The 14,248-nt window shown below is 33.8% G+C and overlaps 1 protein-coding gene across 3 annotated transcripts in view; it reads right to left on the bottom strand.

Moving 5' to 3' along the window:
• The window catches only part of LOC123705367, a 94,536-nt gene that overhangs the window by 41,706 nt on the left and 38,582 nt on the right, over positions 1–14,248 (bottom strand). For all 3 annotated transcript variants that reach the window (XM_045654110.1, XM_045654111.1, XM_045654112.1), the window contains exon 3: positions 1,769–1,831. In XM_045654110.1, coding sequence (XP_045510066.1) covers positions 1,769–1,831 — 63 coding nt within the window. The remainder of the gene's footprint in view (positions 1–1,768; positions 1,832–14,248) is intronic.

Genomic DNA, 14,248 nt, shown 5'->3' with positions numbered 1-14,248 from the left:
TATGCTGCCTACGTGATTAATTACTGTTTATTAAACAATTACCCCCGTGTAACCAGCTAATGATCTAATTAATGAAGAAACAATATCGGAGCAAATATTTTTCTATATATTCGCCCGAAAATGATATCAAATTATTATTTTTATATGAAGGTTTTTAGGCAATAATTAAATATTATAGATTTATCAGAAATACAATAGTAATGGGAATATTGCACAAAATAAAACCTATGTTAATGAAAACTTAGATGACAAAAAATTCAAATGTTAAAGTAACTTTAACACACCGTGTTTTACAATCAATCTTTGTTTACTCTATTTGTTTCAGCCTATTGGAAACATTCTTTATAGCTCCCAACATGTTCGTAACACATCCAATAACAAAGAAACTATTGCTAACTTTATTACAACAGTTGCTCGTACAACGATTCAATTTAAAATAGAAAAACATTTCTATTTTTATGCAAATAAAGCCTGCATTCCTGGATTTTATAAATATGTGGAAATGTCGAAGATCTTTACGCTATTTTTTTCAAACTCAAACTCAAACTCAAACTCAAACATTTATTTATTCAATTAGACTTCTTCGAGAAGCACTTTTGAAACGTCAATACATATTTTTAACATTTACCACCGATTCGGAAAGCAGTATCTATGGAGAAGAATCGGCAAGAAACTCCATAGTTGCTCTTTTAAATCATTTCAGTATTACAATTTAATTTTACAAAATATGTAAGTAACTGTACGTATATATCATAATATGCCAAAGAACTGTCCTGTGGTTTTTACGCGACAACCCTCCATGGGTTTTTATCTTCCATATATTCCTTTACTGGAAGAACCCTCTCATATCTACACTCGTCTGGGCCGACAGCAGCTTTAAATGTAATAATCTGAGGGCTTCTTAGGGCGACATCAGACGGCTGTCTGGGGCTTATGAGAAATGAAAATATTACAATATTATGGTTTTCATTTGGCACCGCTTAAGCCAAATATTCAAAGTCAAGTAAATAAAGCCAAATGTTTATTTAAATAGTTGCATAGACGAGCTGCATAGTTATTACAATATCTTATGGAAAAAATATTGGAAAAAGTCGCACATAGGTACTTGCATACAGCCAAGCCGCTCGGACATAATGCAATTATCTACTATATTTAATTATATTCTAATAGATACAAGCTCGTTATTATTCAATCATCAAATGGAAGAAAACAATCTAGTTAATTTAAGACTACAAATAGAACGAAGCATTAGTAATATTAAAGCCTCGTAGATGTGCATCTAGATAATTAAGTAGTTAGTTAAGACTTTGCGTGGGTAGAATAGACATTAGTGCTAAACACCTGGTAATTTTGTCTACAAAGGGAAGGATGGATTATCGATACCGCAAACTTTTTTGCGGAACATTCTTTATTTTTTACTTAGGTATTAAAAATGATATTTAATTTACAGGTTAAATGATTATTCTATTAAAGGTACATCTATTGCAACCGCGACGTGGTTCATGCGGCCTACGAATTGTAATGTTCTGTGTATTTTAATTAAGTTTTAACCACACTGAACATCTAAATGTTAAATTCATTTTGCATACTTTATTGATCCCGATGTATTACAATGAGGGATTAAATTAACATTTTCAATCAGGGCTTATAAATAAAATCCAATATAATAGCTTTTTTTTACTACTACCCGATAATTGAAATGTGAAATACTTAACATAGACGTTTATATCACAAATTCTGTTTGTAGATGTAAAAATAAAATACTGACTCGTTAGTGGCGCCGTCGGCAACTCGGCTCTGATCTCCTCGATGCATATATCTGGGGGACAATCTGAAACAAACAAAAATATAAAAATTTGTTGCGCAAATAAACACCCAGTTATATACATTCTTGACTTGTATGAACGACTCGCAATAACTTCAAATTAGTGTCACTATACTACTTTCTTTATATTTGGCAATCGTATTAAGGGGGTATTATTCGGTTATTGTAGTTTTAGAATTGTAGAATACGATACAGAATAAAATTCAATCTTCAAAATGTATTCGTTAACAATAGATAAGATATTGCGCGAAGTGACGCCGCGACCATTAGTTAAATTGTATGCAAAATAAATTCGATTCTATGACCTGATTTTTAGTAGCGGAATTTCCGGTAACCCACGACACTACCGCGCTTATGTAAACCTCTGTCAACTGGGATTCCACGTAAATATACAATGCGGCAAAATCAAAATACTACCAAAACCGTGTTTTAAGATGCACAAGAGAAATATAAAACATTTTCATGTAATTAAAAAAGCGTATGTTCCGTTTAACTTCATTTCGTTGAAAAATATGCTAATGTTCGAGCACAAAGTAAAGATAAGTTGAGTAAAGTTGTGAAACCAGCTGTTACCCTGCAACAGAATGCACTGCTAAAATTATGATGGAAGTGTTAAATTTTTCCGCAATATTTGAGGCTATATAAAATATATCCATCATTCTTCAGACTGCGCAAAATAGCAAACATTTTCCAGTGACATCACGGAATAAATAATGGTTACATAGATGCAGTTCAATTCGCGACATGAGCGATACAACATTGGAAATGATGTTCAATTCCTTCCTGCATACTAAATGTAAGGGAAATTTTCCGTGAAACAATTTCACGTGTGAAAAGAAATAAATACTTAGCGAGTGGTTCGTGCATTTTGCCACAGTGAACGAGATACGAGTAAAAAGTCTGTGGGACCAGTTTGAATGCAATTTGTCTTATACGAAAGAACTCACATTTTATTTTAATGGACTTCGTACTTTTTTCCTTTTTTATTTACTTATTTTGCATTTTGCGTTACACAGATGATAAAAAGCTTCATTTTCACTAAATTAAACGGATTAAAGAGAAAATAATGTAAAATTGTGCGACAAATAAGAAGTGCATTTTATTTCACATGTTTTCAAGGTACAATTTTTCCCATTTTATTTTTGTGCAAGAATAAAACGATACAAACTATCAACATTAATTATTAGTTATTAACAGAGGTTATTAAAATATTAGACTTTATTTAATAACAGACCAAATAATTACGCAATAGTGGATAATTGTAAACGCAACAAAAACCACGTGTCAAATAAAATTGCTTTAATGTTAAATCAGAAGCAAACGTACTGAAAACCTCTTTAACAAAGGGAGAATAATATATTGTTTGCAATTATTTGGTCAATAGCGGCTCACGCATTATACGTTCAATCCGTTGATTGCAAACTGTAAACATAGTTTTATTCAACAAATAAATTTCAATCAGTGTGACCTGAGTTTAAAAATAAAAATGCATATTAAAAATTCCTTACTTTAAAAAGATTTTATAATTAGATGAAATTGTCCGCTTTCTTCTTTGCGATCTATTTACGTCATAGTAATTTAATTAATCATTCCTTTCTTCGTTATTACCCTGTTTGTATAATATTCTCCTATATGAAAGAGAGTAAGGTTAATTATAACGAGCGCTTGAGCTTCTGTGCAATTTGTTGGTTATCACTGTGTCAGCCAATTAACTTTTGTTCCATTCAAAATATAATTTCCACCCTCTATTACATATTTATAATAATTGGAATACCTACCTCCTCTTTCTATACAATCCGTGCACAAATGTTTACAAACTCAATCTCTACAATTTGGAAAATTACGTTTTGATTCTCTTATTTTACAGCTCCAAATAACATCGATTTTAACTAAGTACTCTCTCTCAGTGTATTGCCCCTTACCACACAATAAGGAAGTATAGGTATGCTAAAAACCTTAAAACATTTATCATCTATGAGACTCAAAAAAGTTAAAGATAAAGTAAACAAACTCTTCCGAAAAAGCTGGGTCGATTTTTCAATTAATACATATTCAGAACATTTTCGGTGTGAAAATATGTCGCTAACTATTTTACCCCAAAATTGTTTTGAACTTACTTAACAAACAACGCTTGCCGGGTCAGCGATTAAATAATATTTATAAACTGGATTTGCTCTAGGTAATGAAATATGTTTTATCTGTAGAAGACATGTTGTGTTTGCCGGCTGAGATAAGGTTTTCTAACAAACTAGGAAACTATCGTGTGGAATGTGTATTATTTTAACTACTTATACGATACAAATCTATACAACGTTGAAAAAATTGTCTCGAGATTATAATAATATTTAAAAATATAAATAACAGTTCAAAATGCAATTTGAAGTACCTATAGTTTAGACTTAATCGTTTCGATACACCTATAAATTAAAAAAAAATTTAAACTATATACTCTTAAATTTATTCAGAAGCCTACGAATATTCGTGAATGTTAGTTACAAATTACACCGAATGCATAATCCAAGTTCTTAGCATGCACTTACTTCGTACCGTAGTAAAAATATTAAATTTTCACAATACGTAAGTATTTCGACTGCAATCATCATTGAAATAAAAGCTTTAAGTTTAGGCATTTTGCCAAACTCCGTATCGACCCATCGCAGTGTTTGTTGAAACTTCATATCAACAGAAAGGTATGAATTAGCAATAAACCAATATAGCTGTTTTATTGAACGTCAATTCCCCTCAACAATAGTGGGCCGTGAGCGAACGGTTTCCAGGAATAAACCCGATATTCCTTCGTCATTTTGGAGAGCATGGAGTGGAATCATTTTGTCTCAAACGGCTATTAACCGAATATTGAGATTCGCATGGAATATAACCTTTAATTGGATGTTATGAACATTCTCATGCACAATATAACATTGATGTTACTTATCTATATAATTTTGAATAAATGGTATCATTTAAATACTCCAATAACGAATGCTCTTTAAATTAAAACCTAGTTTACGATAATACCCCTTCTTCATATGGTATTTTTAATCGAATTTTAAATTATATTGGAGAGTAATTAACTTACTATATTTAAATGAAAAATGCAAATTATCGTGGGTTCCCAATATAATTAACGCTGTTTATTTTGCGTATTATAATTTACTTTATGGTAATTAATGGATAGTCTGCCTCTTCAATAAAATACAAAATATTTTTGTAAATCCCGCGATTACTAATTATTATTATTGTATTTTTATTTTTAACGATTAACGATAGTAAACGATTGCTTGCATAATTAATACTGCAACGGAGTTAAATTACTGTGCATAATTAGACTGTACTAGGCACCTATATTTAATAATTGAAGTAGTGTTTGTTTATTTTTATTTATAGTATTTTAATAAAGGAAACTTGTGTTTTGTACAAACTAAAATATATTCATATGTTCCTGAATAATATTTAGGGAGATTAAAGTAGAGATTAGAGATTAGAGAGATTGATTAATTACGACCGTGACCCAACTTCCAGAAGCAAAAATGAGTGTTCTAGTACCACAAGTCCTATTGCAATATGTGCGAGGTTTAAAGTTCGTTAAAACGTCAAGCATTTTAAATAGTTAATGTAATTGAATGACATCAATGAATCAGTTAACGAATGACATCCCTTGACGTATCGGTCAATACAAATTGAACGAACTAAATAAATTATTTGGCTTTATTTAGTGTTGCAATGAAACATTTCAGTACTTTAACCGTTTAATAACATTACTAATGATGTTTCGAAACTAGTTAAAGAGAAATTTGCAATGCAGAAAGTACTCAAGCTTGTAATAGCTTAAAGCGACTTACGACTAAGTTATTACTTCTATAACTTACGGGCTACCTGTTATCCGCACGGATAACACATAAAGGTCGCGTTAATTAGTTTTCTGTGATAATAATTGCACCGAGTCACACGAGCATGGATTTCCTAATGGAAGTTTAATATGCTTCGACAAGATGTCACACCGGGAAACTACGTGACTTTGTGTACAGAGAAATTGGAAAACACTATTTTCCTTTGAAATTAAACTACCTGGACGTGAAAGTAATTAATTGTTTTAAACTCTAAGGAATGAAAAACAAAAGTTCAATTAGTTATTGCTTATGCAAATATTTAATATGTATGTTATCGAATCACCCACAGAAAATGAAATAAAAATATAAAACAACAAGAATAAAATAAAAACACTAGTCAAAAATGTAACGAAATAAATAATTCTACCAACCAACCTATTTAAATAAACGTTATATAGAAAACATTAAAGCCAGTTGATTACATTTCTAATTAACCTTAGTCACAGCGCATGCCCTAGCTCGTATTATACAACGAAAGGAAGGGTAGAGCCAGCACGTAGCTCCCTAGAGACTGGTGTTAGACCGATGAATCTCAACTTCTAGTTTCTCCAAGGTACCTATCAACTATCTCAACGCTGAAAGGACCTTCCCTTGAATGAACCCGTAATAAAGCCAGTACGAGACGATAAAATGGAAAAAAATGAATGGAGATAAAAAAGCATTTCCATTACAAGTACGCTATAGTCTGATAAACGTGTTTTATTCAGCGTATGCTGCAATGAAACTCGCAGTTTAATATTCTGTCTCCGTTTTGCGAAAAATATTTAAGTGCGATAAATTTCGTAGGGGACTTTAAACTAATTAGGTGCTGTGTTTGCATTTTTGCGAGCTTGTGTCTACATATTTATGATCTTGTGTGATTTCTAGGTCTCTACGGAACGCATGAAATGGTTTTTCTTATAAGTACGGGATTGTGTAATAAGCATTTTATTAATATAATTCAAAAAGTATAACAATAATGCAATACTAAGCGATTCTGTAATATAAGTTTGCTACTTTATAAACAAAGCTGTTATAAAATACCAAATAATTCAATAATTTCATAGTTTACTATAGAATAGAATTCCTTTGAAAAAATAATATCCACATTTTTAATCCACGGCATACCTGACGCCTGCAGCGGTAACAGTTTTTAATAACTTGTTAGTGTAAAATCCCCAACGACTGATAACACTCTGAAAAATGATTGGGAATATGGAACCTTTATGGAACAGACCGAATAAATAACGGCTACAAGAATATGGAAAAATATTTTTCTTTTACATTTAATTGGCTTCACATAAAAACATTATAATTATTGGATTTTTTCTATTTCATCGGATAAATTACGTTTATTTTATTATTTACGAAAGAAATATTTTCTAAATTGTATTTACACATTAATATAGTGAGTGTAATTGAGTGGGTAATCGAGAGGTAATCGTCTGGAAAAATATTGTTTTCTGTTTATTTATGATAATGTTTCATGCAAAGAAATACTAAGAATCATAATTTTCCTTTTGTACTGAACGATAGTATCTGTTCAATTATAATATACTATCGTGATTTATTATTATATGTAGGGCGTAGGTAGGTACCTAAACCAAAGATAGCAAAGTGTCGGTTGTCTTTTAATATACTTTTCGAAAGACAATTTGACAATTATGAGCACATATAAAGGTCTCAGCACACATATGGGATCGGAAAGGGATCGTAACCGTAACGCCTTTCGCCTCGCTGTCAACCAGGCGTCAACCTACCGTATGCACGTGACGAAAGCGTATCAGCAGCGCCTGTACGTCAACTCGGCTACGGCTAGGCGACACCGGCGTTACGCCTAAAAACGGTAAGTACGGCAAGTCTTAGCAGGCAGACACGTAAGCGCGTGGACGGAGAGACGTATGCGCGGGGACGGAGAGACGTAAGCGCGGGGACGATGAGCCGTTAGCGCTTGAATTGCAAGTTCGGAGCCTGTCCCGAGGGGAGGCGATTACGTTACTATTCCGATTAGTGTGCGTTGCAGTAGGGAGTTTAATACAAACCATTCTGAACGGCTCGAGGCGATACGGTTACGATCCCTTTCCGATCCCATATGTGTGCCGAGACCCTAAATGTGTTACTATGTCTATATCTCGTTAGCATCAATAATAATCTTACATTTAATTTTGCTTCCGATTAATTACTATAATTTTTAATGTTAGGTACATAGTTTATCTTCTATCAACATCGCCGAATACAACAGTAACAGTTCATATAACATAATATTTTAAACTACCGTATGATATCGCACATTTCTATTCAATTAACTACTTAACCATCCTTCCACGTGCAAAGCACCGCCATTGTAACAACACTATTGAGTAATTTCCTAAGCTCCTACCGCATCATTAATCCAGTGCGACCGCGTTTCCTCTGGTTACAGTACTGAGATAACCTCGGTTGAGGTATCCGACAGCTTCTGCATAACAAGTCCAATGGTTCCGTCTCACGATTGTATTAACACATAATTGCAATTCTAGATTTTCTGCGTTCTATTGACGTAACCATGCGTATAATGTGTATGGCTTCGCGGTGATATGATGCGACAGTACCGTCATAACCTACTTAAAATTGGGTTGTTGAAGGTTTGGTTTGTATAAATTGTCATCAATCTTATAGGCTAATTAATAAACGTAATAAAATAATCACTTAACCCAATAGCTTGGAATTCCACCGAAATTATGAAAGTAATACAGGCTTAATTCCATTATGCGTTCATTTCATCTCTTCAAAACTTAAGAAGTTCTCTAACTAGGTTAACGAAATTATCAGTAATGAAATAAGACCCAAAAATGTTATTACTTTTTGTCCTAATATCAACACGTCGCTGTCTTCATTATGTAACTATAAATTAACCTCTCCTTCTTCCGATCCTCTACATTCCTAAATTAATTATTTCTTTAATTAACACTCGTTAAGAAGTTTGATATTTGGCCTTCGTACGTAATAAAATTACAATCATGTTTCTCAATTTTGTTATACATTGAAGCTACCTTTATCTTAAAGAAAGATTTATGTTCTAGGCTGCTCAAATCGAATCCCTTGTTACGTATCTTGATAAATGTACCCATAGTGTAAAGGTAGACAGTAATGCTACGAATTCAAAAACCTTTTACAATTTTTTCCACATCTTCAATCTTATTTTATGAATTAAATATCTTTCCTAACATTGATAAAATAATATTAAAGCACAAAAAAGGCTTTTAGTTCGAATGCATTTGGGTTTATTTTAAGTAAACTCATAATGGGTAACGTAATGGAAATTCTCTATTCTATACCAGTTAATTTTAATGGAAAATTTTACCCGATCTGTTCATTTGTCTAACATTCATAAATTTACTACATAATATAGATCATAATTCTGTTTTATATTACACCCAATAACGGATTACTTTTTAATTAATTAAATTTTTACGTAGGTATTTGCATCGAATATTCAAAATTGAAATATATACGACTATGTTCCAAACAAAAGCTCTCTATTGAATACATTTTAAACTAACTAACTAAAAGCAGCAACAAAACAAATGATAACATTTTTGAACTGAAACTTCTTTATCGGGGTTGGATAAAAATTTAGTATAACATTTTTCCGTTACGCGCCATCTTTTTCTTATCCCTACCACGCGTGATTCCGATGTATTTCTGTAAAGTGTCATAGTAAATTATTTTTTGAAAAATAGGGTCATAAAGAAGTTTCACTTCTTACGTGTGCACCTACACTAGTACACGCACACATTTTTGAAATATTTATTTTCGTTCTAACGAATCATTCGTTACAACTTCGATTCATAAGTCGAATTACGTCTACCTTCATTTTTTTTTGAGTGGGGAAATCGTGCATAGATACCCACGACCTCCGGGGAAGGGGCCGTGGGTTATGTCGGATTCCTACCGACCAAAACCCCACTGTGTTCCGTCAAGCCACACCAACGACGGGGCCACGGGTATGGTAGAATTCGTCCGTGACCCCATCAGCGGCTGCCTGTCGCCAGGCCAAAAGAAATTGTGAGCCAGCCAGCTCTAACCTCATGGGGCGGCGTGAGCGGAACACGTCTCACGCCATCACATCTCACCGGACGATGGACTAGATCCCCGCTCCATCGCCCGGCGCCCCTCTGGGCGCTGGTTGCGGCCGCGGAATTACGTCTACCTGCTTTAAATTTAACCATATGACTATTTCAAACTTCAAACACGCAAGTACAAAATCATATTTAAAAACTGCAGTATCCAAAATGCATTCCATAACCGCAATTTCGTATAGCGTAAACCACACCATATTCCCGTCGAGGTTAATTTCGTGCAATAGAGCATTGTGAATCTCAATATGTCGATTTCCGCAGGGTAAATAGATAATAATTGCTGCTACACCGAGCTATTACCGGGTGACAGCCGACGGTTGACACGGTCACCCCGACTTTGTGGCGTCAATCACTGCTTCGCATCAATGCCTAAGGTCAGATGCAGACTGGAATTAATTTCCAATGCGGCTACTTCGAGCAATTGTGACGTGAGTGGTGAGCTTTTGCCACTATTGTGTCAAGCCAATTAATGTGTACTTCGATTGAAATTTGACTTCTGAATATACGTTTGCTTTTAAGTAAAAAAACTTTTTAAGCTATTGCATAGCTTCTATCGCGGGCCTTGAGCGCGGGGACCGAATCCAGAAATTCCGTAACGAAAAACCTCACGCTCCCCACTCCGACGGGCACGGAGGTGTGGCTTGAAGGCATGCTATGTAATGGCTTTACCGCGGGAGTCCCCGAGTGCCACACGTTTTTTTTTTCTAATTATGTATTCTGTAATAATCTTCGAACTAAAAGCCTATGCGACTAAACTCTCATAAAGGCTAAAAAATAATGTTCGTTTGATTCGAATAGATAACATTGTTACATTAGAGCAAAACACTTTAATTTATAAACGTAGTAGGTGATGTTGTACTAAGCCGGAGCCAACCTAGTTCTTTTCTATCGAACGATTGCATGAGACACAAATAGTGCGGGAAAAACATTTTCCATTTGTACACCGCTATACATTCGAGATTTTCGTTTAAAATGTTCAGCTGTTGTATATAGTGGATATTTAGACGTTATAGTATATAATAAATATAAATTAAATCTTAATATATATAAATCTCGTGTCACAATGTTTGTCCTCAATGGACTCCTAAACCACTTAACCGATTATAATAAAATTCGCACACCATGTGCAGTTCGATCCAACTTGAGAGATAGGATAGTTTAAATCTCAAATCGTTGAGAAAGCGGGCGAAGCCGCGGGCGGTAAGCTAGTATTATATTAAAATTCTCGTGTCACAGTTTTCGTTGCCATACTCCTCCGAAACGGCTGGACCGATTCTCATGAAATTTTCTGTGCATATCGTGTAAGTCTGAGAATCGGCCAACATCTATTTTTCATATGTAGGTACCACGGGCGAAGCCGGGGTGGACCGCTAGTTATAGTATATAATCGTGAAAACGACATAGATCTTCGATTCAATTAATTGACAAGTCAAATGAGGTAATACACCGAGCGCTGGATGCTTATTAAGCAACAATAGCTGATGTCAGATAGGAACATTAATAATTGATTTTAATGAATACTGAAAGCACGCTCCTAGATTAAACACATAATCCATATTGATATTTATATCTAAACGTAATTGAGTCAAATTATAATGAATTTAATTTATATTTAGATAATAATAATCAGTTTATTTCAATGCTTTGTGGAAATATTATGCTTTTACATTTTTTGTGAACCAATCCATACTAATATTATAAATGCGAAAGTAACTCTGTCTGTCTGTCTGTTACTCAATCACGCCTAAACTACTTCACCAATTTTCATCAAAATACTTAATATTATAAATGCGAAAGTAACTCTATCTGTCTGTCTGTTACTCAATTACGCCTAAACTACTGAACCAATTTTCATGAAATTTGGTATGGAGGATATTTTGATACCTGAGAAAAGACATAGGCTACTTTTTATCCCGGGAAAATGACGCATTCCCGGAAATCCCACGGGAACGGGTACTATGTGGGTTTTTCTTTGACTGCACGGGCGAAGTCGCGGGCGGAAACCTAGTAGGCGAAGTGCCGAGGACACGTGTTCTCGGCCCACACGCTCTTTTTTGTATAATATCTTATATATAATAATAATAGTTTAAAAAAACTAAAAAACACGCTTTTTATAGAAAACCGAACTAAAAAATAGAAAATTTTATCAAATAAGTGTATTGTCATCGGTCCTCAATAAATCTACAAAGTTTGAACGAAATCTGGCCGTTTAAAGTGGGTCAAAATCGCGCCCAAAGAAGTCGGTTACAAACATACAAACATACAGGTGAAGCTAATATAAAGCGTGTAAAAATGAATCGCAAAATGTGTTGGTAAGCGCATAACTCGAGAACGGCTGAACCGATTTCGATAATTCTTTTTTTATTATATTTCTTGAAGTACGAGGATGGATCTTATGTAGAGAAAACGTGAATATGTACCACGGGCGAAGCCGGGGCGGACCGCTAGTATATTTATAAAAAAATAATCAATCATCCTTCACCCTTAATTGCACTACCTATTGAATCCAATAAAACTTGATAGGAATAATTTTTGAAGCTCTTAAATGTCAATCATTTAAAGCCTCAAATAAAAATTAAAATCGTACAATAAAAAACGAAAAAAAATCTGATGTCAGAACCAGCTAGCGTAACTCAACAATAATTCGTTTACGAAAAATAAATCCTGTGGCAATCAGAAGACTTATACGTTCTATCCTACTAATATTATAAATGCGAAAGTTTGTGAGGATGTGTGTTTGTTTGTTACTCTTTCACGCAAATTCTACTGAACTGATTACAATTAAATTTAGCACACATATAGAGGATAACTTGGATTAACACATAGGATAGGTATTTTCCCGGAAATCCCGGCCACAAAAACGGGAACTATGTGGGTTTTCCTTTGAAAACGCGGGCGAAGCCGCGGGCGGAAATCTAGTAAGTATAAAATAAAAGTATTATCTATAAAACGATACAAAATTATCAGGAACTCGTTTTCAGTGACGAATTTTCTTTAAAGAGATCTATTATTCACAAATATGCATCGATATTTCACAAGCAATTTATTTTAATTCATTCTCCGTTGTGTGTTCAGATCCCATTGTTCATAATTAAAGTCGAATATACGAACGAATATCTGCATTTTGTATTGTTAAATACAAATATGTAGGTATTCCAGTAAAATGTATAAATCTTACAAATTCGTGTAAAGCGATAAATTTGAAACGTCATACAATTTAACATGTGAACATCTCATAACATGCAAGTCCATAACAACTCGTAATTTTGTTTAATTCCGTAGTAGGAGTAATTGAAGTATTCAAATGAATGCATCGCTCGTGAAGTGGCCAGTAATTCAAGCGTTCATGCAGATTGCATTATTCATGATTCGCGACATGAGTCCTAATCGAGTTTTATAATTTCAGCGCATGTCAAGTACTGGTGGAACGGGAGGTTGTGAATGCGCGTGCTGTCGGGATGTAACAAGCTGATAAAGCGCGTCATGCGACTCAACGGAAACTCATTTATAACTAGCGCTCCATTCTCGATTTGCCTCATTCATAGAATTATACAAACCAATGTCGATAGAACTACGTGTTGTTGAGCAGTACTTCCGTCACGGAGACTAGTAATACCGGGACTTATAGAGCCTTAATTAAACTAACGTTTCACAGAAATTAAACATTTTGCAGCGGTTTGGAATCACAATAATTAATTAATTGGTTATTTAAACTCGCATTTTACAGTGAGCGTGATCACAAACACACTGATTGCAATATTATATTAATTTCAACTCAGGATAGGCAACTGATTTTGAATTTTTTGTAAAATCATCTCACGATTTCCAAAACAACATGCGTTCCGCATTTTTATAGTTATTTACTATAATTATGATTTTGTGTAATAACCATGGCACGTATACAAGAACGACACAAAAGGGAACGATGTTATTAACAGCGCGGCTGATCACGTATAGTGTTAAATATTCATGCTTCATACAAAGTACAAACCGGGAACTGCTATTGACAAACTGATTAAAAAGTGAACAGAGAAGATAGTATGTATGTTAAATGTTAATTATATCATATTACACGCAAAGGGCTAATCATGGTATTAATCGAGTTTACTTAAAATTAATGGCTCTGTTCATACCATTATTTTTTTCATTACTCTTTATAATCGATCATATTCAATATAGGTACGATAATCAAGTAACAGCATTTAAATTAACAAACTCATGTGCTGTTTATTTAACTTCTACTATATAAAATTGATTGGTTAAAATGAATTACCGTTTCTTTGTTTACCGTTTTGAAATATTATATTGAATCCATACTAATATTGTAAATGCGAAAGTAACTCTGTCTGTCTGTCTGTTACTCAATCACGCCTAAACTATTGAACCAATTTGCATGAAATTTGGTATTGATATATTCTGATACCCGAGAAAGG

The sequence above is a fragment of the Colias croceus genome, chromosome Z (assembly GCF_905220415.1).
Source record: "Colias croceus chromosome Z, ilColCroc2.1".
NCBI lineage: Eukaryota > Metazoa > Arthropoda > Insecta > Lepidoptera > Pieridae > Colias > Colias croceus.
The sequence above is the reverse complement of the archived record's forward strand: the minus strand, read 5'-3'. Positions and strand labels throughout refer to the sequence as shown.